Consider the following 8,264-nt stretch of genomic DNA (forward strand, 5'->3'; position numbering starts at 1 on the left):
AAGAACTTCCGATGTCCAAGCTGGGTTTAGAAAAGGAAGAGGAACCAGAGATCAAATTGCTCACATTCACTGGATCATAGAGAAAGCTAGGGAATTCCAGACAAGACATCTACCTTTTTCATCGACTACACTAAAGCCTTTGATTGTGTGGATCACGACAAATTGTGGAAAGCTCTTAAAGAGATAGGAATACCAGACCATCTTACCTGTCCCCTAGGAACTTTATGCAGGTCAAGAAACAATGGTTAGTACCCTGTTTGGAACAACTGATTTGTTCAAGATTGAGAAAGGAGTACCACAGGGCTGTCTGCTGTCACCCTGTTTGTTTAACCTATATGTTGAGCACATTATGAGAAATGTCAGGCTGGATGAGTTACAAGCTGGAATCAAGACAGGTGGGAGAAGCATCAACAACCTCAGATATGTGGATGATACCACTCTTAATTTTTTTAGACTTTTTTTTTAATTGGCGGAAAATTGCTTTACGGTGTTGTGTGGTTTCTCCCAGACAACAATGCACATCAGCTATAATTATACATATATCACCTCCCTCTTGAGCCTCCCTACTCTCCCTTCGTCGTAGTACCCCTCTAAATCATCACTGAGTGCTAGGCTCGGCTTCATGTGTTACACGGCAACTTCTCACCAGCTATCTGTTTTAGACGTGATAGTGTGTATATGTCCTTGCTACTTTCTCCATCTGTCCTGCTCTCTCAACCCCACAAGACCACAAGTCTCTGTATCTGTTTCTATTCTTTTCCTGGAAATAGGTTCATCAATACCACTTTTCTAGATTCCATATATATGCATTAATATACAATATTTGTTTTTCTCTTTCTGACTTATTTCATCTGTCAACGAGCATCTAGGTTGCTTCCATGGCCTAGCTATTGTAGATAGTGCTGCAGTGAACATTGATTGGGGTACATGTGCCGTATTTATTTATTTATTAAAAAAATTTTTTTTTAAATTTTTTGGGGCCGCACTTTGCGGCATGCGGGCTCTTTGTTCCCTAACCAGGGATGGAACTTGTGCCCCCTGCAGTTGAAGCTCTAAGTCTTAACCACTGGACCACCAGGGAATTCCTCTACATGTGTCTTTTGGAATTGTGATTTTCTCAGGGTATATTCCCAGTAGTGGGATTGTTGGGTCAGATGGTAGATTTATTCCTAGTTGTTTTTTTTTTTTTTTTTTAAGGAATCTCCATACTGTTCTCCATAATGGCGGTATCAGTTTACATTTCTACCAACAGTGCAGGAGGGTTCCCTTTTCTCTACATCCTCTTCAGCATTTTTGTAGATTTTTTGATGAAGGCCATTCTGACCATCGTATTAAAACCTAGACAGTGTATTAAAAAGCAGAGACATCACTTTGCTGACAAAGGTCTGTGTAGTCAAAGAGAGTTGGACCATAAAGAAGGCTGAGCATTGAAGAATTGATGCTTTTGCTCTGTAATGCTGGAGAAGGCTCTTGAGAGTCCCTTGGACACCAAGGAGATCAAACCAGTCAATCCTAAGGAAATCAACCCTGGATATTCACTGGAAGGACTGATGCTGAAGCTGAAACTCCAATACTTTGGCCACCTAATGAGAAGAGCCAACTCACTGGAAAAGACCCTGATGCTGGGAAAGATTGAGGGTAGGAGGAGAAGGGGATGACAGAGGATGAGATGGTTGGATGGGCTCACTGACTCAATAGACATGAGTTTGAACAAACTCTGGGGGATAGTGAAGGACAGGGAAGCCTGGCATGCTGCAGTCCATGGGGTTGCAAAGAGTCAGACATGACTGACTGACTGAACAACAATTCTGACCAGTGTGAGGGAATACCTCATTGTAGTTTTGATTTCTCTAACAGTGATGTTGAGCATCTTTTCTTGAATTTACTAGCCATCCATATGTCTTCCTTGTAGAAATATCTGTTTAGGTCTTCTGCCCATTTTTTGATTGGGTTGTTTGTTTTTCTGATATTGGGCTGTTAGAGCTGCTTATATATTTTGGAGATTATTAAATTTAATATTTTCAGTTAGAAAGTGATTCTGGGACTCCATTCAGAAGGACTGTCCTAATGATGACCAATAAAGTCATTTCCTTTGAGGAATTAGCATTGCCCCCTTTATTTGTGCTTTGTCTTCTTTACCTTGTTTCTGCTTTCTTTCTTTTTTAAAAATAAATTTATTTATTTGACTGCATTGGGTCTTAGTTGCAGATCTTGGTTTCATCATGTGGGACCTTTCTTGCTGCTCTCGTTGTTGTGTTGTTGTGGCAAGCAGGCTCTCTAGTTGTTCTGTGGCATGTGGGGCCTTAGTTCCCCAACCAGGGAACGAACTCAGTCCCCTGCCTTGCAGGTGGGTTCTTAACCCCTGGACCACCAGCGAGGTCCCTGTTTCTGCTTTCTTGTCCTGGTCACTGCTGCTCCTGAGCTGTGAATTTAGGTGAAAACTAGCACTGGGTAACCTCTCGTATTTAGAAATGCTTATCGTTGGTTTTTTTCTGCTCAGAATTGCCTGAATAAATTCTTTTTAATAGTGGCAGAATATTTTACTCCCAAGGTGATTTGTGTTTTATTATGGAATTAACATTTGATTATGAGTATGTGCAGTGCTGCATACATAATAGGTGCTCAAAAGCTATCTAAGAATCCAGTGAAAGTAATTTTGGTTTTGTTTCCTGCTCTTACCTGGCCCAGTGCTGTGAAGAATATTTGGTTAATATTTCCTGGAAAATTTTAATATTAAAATTAAAATTTAATAGAGGTATATTAGACTTCTAGGGCTGAAATAACAAAATACCATGGACTGGGTGGTACATTTCTTCAATGACAGAAATGTATTTTCCTACAGTTCTGGAGACTGGAAGTCCAGTCTCAGGCTATCAGCAGGTTTGATTTCTTCTGAGGCCTCTCTCCTTGCCTTGAAGATGACTGTGTGCTCGCTGAGTCCTCTCATGGCCTGTCCTCTGAGTGTGTGTATCCCTGTGTCTTTCTTTCTTCTTGAAAGAATATAAGTCATGTTGGATTAGGGCCTCACCCTTATGAGTTTCTTTAACTACCTCCTGAAAAGGCCTGTTTTCAAATATAGTCACATTGGGAATTAGGACTTCAAGATACGAATTTTGAGGGGACACAGGTCAATTTGTAACATCTCAGTATGTTAGATAACCTTTCATTAGATGTTAGATATCCTTTATTTATAGTATAAAAAAGAAAAATATGAGATTTGAAGCAAAATTCTTATTGAAGATTGAAAGTTAAAAATATATACCACATACGCAGACATACAGATACATATATGTACTGCTGTATTATGGCATGGTTACAAACTAGAGTGTGGAAGTCATCCTTCAGTCTCAGTTTCTTAATGAGCTGTTAGCACTTTGTCATGTTTCATTATTCACACACACACACACACACACACACACACATGCACACAGAGAACATACATGCATATTTCTTTGTTTTTTGTATATATTGGGTTGGCCAAAAAGTTTGTTTGGGTTTTCCCATAAGATCATATGGAAAAACCTGAATGAACTTTTTGGCCAGTCCAGTACATACAATCCATCTTTATTCATTGACACACAAGGTACATCAAAATACACTTAATGTAAACATTTTTCTATGATATTACATAATTTTGAAATGTGATGAGTATCTACAAGTACATACTTTTTCTATGTAGACTGCTGAAAGTGGAATTATTGGACCTAAAGGAAAAATACACATTAAGAGTATGTATAAAGAGCTCTTATACCTTTTTATGGAAATCAGAGACATGGATATAGCTGTACTTGGGTTGGGTGGTAGATTTATGTCTCCTTAAAAGTGAACAATGAAATGAAAAGCTTTTATTGCTGGGATAGAGGTAGGGGAAGAGAAAGTTCTCTTAATTTCACTTCCATAGCTCTGAAAATAATTTTAGTAAATACACAAACTTGAAAAATCTTCAGTGTTTCCTTTTTTCTTGTCACAGGACATTGCTGCTGAACTTTCATTAATGTTATATTATTTAGCTTCTTCTACAAGTTCCACATAGTCTAGAATTAGAAAGGAATACTAAAAGCAGCGAGCTGGGGACTAAAGTATTTCTAGATGACATTTGTGACAACTTCTTAGAATGATACTATCCTAGTGTATTGTCTAGCGTATAGCCCCTTCTTTTCTTTTTTTAAAAAAGTTTATTATTTTTTTTGCTGCACTGGGTCTTTGTTGCTATGAGTGGGCTTTCTCTAGTTGTGGTGAGCGGGAGTTACTCTTCTTTTCCACGCTTAGGATTCTCCTTACGGTGGCTTCTCTAGCTGCGGCTCTCAGGCTCTAGAACACGGGTTCAGCAGTTGTGGTACCCAGGCTTAATTGCTCCCCGGTGTGTGGACCTTCCTGGACCAGGGATCAAACCTGTATCCTCTGTATCCTCTTTTCCTTCTTTACTCTGCTTCCCTGTTGTTTTCTGCCCTGAATCCTTTTCCTGCCCCTTTCTTACGTCCCACCTTTCTGTTTTCCAGTTTTGCGTTTGCCTCTTTCGCTTGCCTATCAGGGTGATTTCAGCTGCAGGTAACAGATACGTGAATCAAACGTGCTTATTCTCCCACACAACTGCAAACTAGAGCAAGGACACGTTCCAGGGGGGTGATCCAGCAGCTCAACAATGTTGTCAAGGATTCTGGTTTTTGTTCTCTTCTGTGCCGTGTTTGGTGTTGACTTCGTCCTTATGCTTGTAACAAGTGGCCGGAGCAGTTCCAGACATCACATCCAGATGTGGTGATGTTTAAACGAAAATGGGCTGGCTCTGCCTTTTTCTCTTGACTTCCTGGACAAGATGGATCGCATACTCTTGGCAGACACTGTCAGTACCCTCCCTAGCTCGCCTTTTCTGAGCTGTCGGACCCACCAACAGCTGGGGCTGTTGGTTAAAGAATTCGTGTCTCCTGCCTTATCTGGAGAATTATCACTGGTTGAATGAGAGCTGCTTCTCTCCCTTGTAGCTCGGACTCATATAGAGCAGCAAGTAGAAAATGCCAGCTACTTCACCTTAGGGTAATTTCAGGAGCAGCTTTATATGGTGCAGTTTTTGCTCTAAGGCTCCCTGTAAATTAACTCAAGCTACATTGTTAGTTGTTTTGCCTGCCTTTTCTGATTCCCTTTCTCCTGAGTCATTTCTCCATAAATCATGTGTAGCTAATCTGTATCTCAGGCTCTCCTTCTTAGAACCTAGTTTAAGACAAACTCTTCCTTAACATCAGTCATTGGCATAGGGGACAGAACTACTATGATTAGCTTGGATTAATCATTTGGATGATTGTCTGGAAGTCAATCACAGTGACCCTTGTACATTTGTTCCCTTCTTGCTTTTCCTGTTCCCCCACTTTTTTATCAGTCATTGTCATGGATTCTTTTAAAGGCTTAACAAAATGCACATTAATACAAATAATATTTTCTTAACTCCGTGATGTGTCTAAAAAAATTTAAAACTAACTAGATGTATTAAAAAAATTAGTAAGCATTGGTCCAGCCTCGGTCTACCCATTTAATTTTGAAGAAAGTGATCATAAAAATCCCTAACATTGTAAAAGTTTGTGTCGTTTGTTACTGAAATAAGTGCATTTTTATGTACTCCTTATATTGTTTATATCTTTGGACAACTTTTTGTAGTCTCTTATCTGAAACTCATCTGAAATTATGCTCTTTTACTGTGCTGACTTATATATTCACTTGACATTATTATAATTATTGAAACATCCTGGTGTTTCTTTGAAAATTAGTTAGCCAGAAGTTATTGAGCATGTAGTATGTGCAGGGTATATCAATCCATTAGAGTCTCTGTCACTCTTTAGGATTAATGAAGATCCCAGTTTTATCTGATAACTTTGTAAGATATTAGGTACCTTTCACTGTGTCTACTAAACGTCAGGCACTTCACATCCTTTGTCTTTACTTTTCATTGTAATATCCTGGGAAATTATATCTTTCCACTTTTTTAAGTGAAAAAACAATCCCCAGTTTAACTTAAAAGAACTTAAGCAACTTTGTCCAGAGTCACACAGTTCTAACAGTAACAGCTAACAGCTATGGAACATTACTGTGCTCCAGGCACTGTTTTTAGTGTATGAATTAATTCATTTTATCCTCACAACCATAATAATAAAATTGGGGTAAGTAACTTTTCAAGGTTACTCAGAGAGTAAGAGATACAGGTGGCATTTGAACCCAAATAGTCAGACTCTCCCTGGAGGAGGGCTTGGCAACCCACTCCAGTATTCTTGCCTGGAGAATCCCCACAGACAGAGGAGCCTGGTGGGTTACAGTCCATGGGGTAGTCCATGCAAAGAGTCGGACACAACTCAGTGACTAAGCACAGCACAGTCAGACTCTAGAGCCTGTACTCTGCCAAAATGCTGTACCAAATAAGACTTCAGTTCACAGTTACAACCAGAGTTAAAAATTTACATGATTATTAATTTTTAAAAACTTGATTTAGCTGCTCTTTTTTAATTTGAGACTTTGCTTATATGTAGTCCTCTGAGGGAAGAGAGTACAAATTTCTATAAAAAAACTCATACTGTAAAACACAAACTTGACCTTCTCATCACTTTTATCTCTTTAGGTACTCCAGTTCAGAATGATCTCCAAGAATTTTTTACATTAATTGATTTTGTAAATCCAGGAATATTAGGCTCTTTGTCAGCTTATAGAAAAATATATGAAGAACCCATTATTATATCAAGACAACCTTCTGCTTCTGAGGTATAGTTTACTTTAATAAATAGGTTAACGATGAGTAGTTTATCTGGGAAAATCATCCATAACTTGGGTATTATTTTAATTTAGGAAAAAATAAATTAGTAGAGTGAATTTTTTATTTTCTCCACAATCTTTCAACTTCTCTTGCATTTCTTACTTTGGAAAATGACATTATCACTTTAAAAAGATTCACAGGTAGGTACTTCATAAAGAATTATAAATGACCGTAAACATATAAAAATATTTACTTATTTTGAAAAATGTAAATTAAATAACTGTGAAGTGATTTTTGTACTTTTCTACTGATTTTTTCATTGGTTAGATTACATTGTAATAGCAAGTGTACCTAAGAATACTGTCCTCTACCAATTGAAATATAAATTGGTATGATTGGAGGATAGTTTGCCAATATGTATTAAAAGCTTTCAATTTGAGTGTATCTTGTGGCCTGGAAGTACCACCTTTAGGAATTTATTATAAAGAAGTAATCATAGATGTTTATTAAATGCTTAAAGATTTAGCTATAAGGGTAAAAAAAGATTATAGATAAAACTAAGGAAAACAAACTAATAGGAAATAAACATTTTTAACCACAATCACAGAAAACTAACCAGTCTAATCAGATGGACCACAGCCGTCTCTAACTGAATGAAACTATGAGCTATGCCGTGTAGGGCCACCCAAGGTGGATGGGTCATGGTGGAGAGTTCTGATGAAATGTGTTCCACTGGAGAAGGGAATGGCAAACCACTTTAGTATACTTGCCTTGAGAACCCCATAAACAGTATGAAAAGGCAAAAAGATAGGACACTGAAAGATGAACTCTGCAAGTTGGTAGGTACCCAATATGCTACTGGAGATCAGTGAAGAAATAACTCCAGAAAGAATGAAGAGATGGAGCCAAAGCAAAAACAACACCCAGTTGTGGATGTGACTGGTGATGGAAGCAAGGTCCGATGCTGTAAAGAGCAATATTGCATAGGAACCTGAAATGTTAGGTCCATGAATCAAGGCAAATTCGAAGTGGTCAAACAGGAGATGGAAAGGGTGAATGTCAGCATTTTAGGAATCAGCAAACTAAAATGGACTGGAATGGGTGAATTTAGATGACCATTATATCTACCACTGTGGGCAAGAATCCCTTAGAAGAAATGGAGTAGCCATCATAGTCAACAAAAGAGTCTGAGATGCAGTACTTGGATGCAGTCTCAAAAATAACAGAATGATCTCTGTTCATTTCCAAGGCAAACCATTCAGTATCACGGCAATCCAAATCGATGCCCCGACCAGTAATGCTGAAGAAGCTGAACAGTTCTATGAAGACTTACAAGACCTTCTAGAACTAACACCCCCAAAAGATGTCTTTTTCATTATAGGGGACTGGAGTGCAAAAGTAGGAAGTCAAGAAACACCTAGAGTAACAGGCAAATTTGGCCTTGGAGTAGAGAATGAAGCAGGGCAAAGGATAATAGAGTTTTTCCAAGAGAACACACCGGTCACAGCAAATACCCTCTTCCAACAACACAAGA

General features: G+C 38.5%; 1 protein-coding gene across 6 annotated transcripts in view; it reads left to right on the forward strand.

Moving 5' to 3' along the window:
• RAD54B (RAD54 homolog B) overlaps positions 1-8,264 on the forward strand; it is a 118,515-nt gene that overhangs the window by 73,723 nt on the left and 36,528 nt on the right. For all 6 annotated transcript variants that reach the window (XM_043483530.1, XM_043483531.1, XM_043483532.1 and 3 more), the window contains one exon: positions 6,599-6,738. In XM_043483530.1, the coding sequence (XP_043339465.1) occupies positions 6,599-6,738 (140 nt within the window). The remainder of the gene's footprint in view (positions 1-6,598; positions 6,739-8,264) is intronic.

Source organism: Cervus canadensis, chromosome 12 (assembly GCF_019320065.1).
Source record: "Cervus canadensis isolate Bull #8, Minnesota chromosome 12, ASM1932006v1, whole genome shotgun sequence".
Classification (NCBI taxonomy): Eukaryota; Metazoa; Chordata; class Mammalia; order Artiodactyla; family Cervidae; genus Cervus; species Cervus canadensis.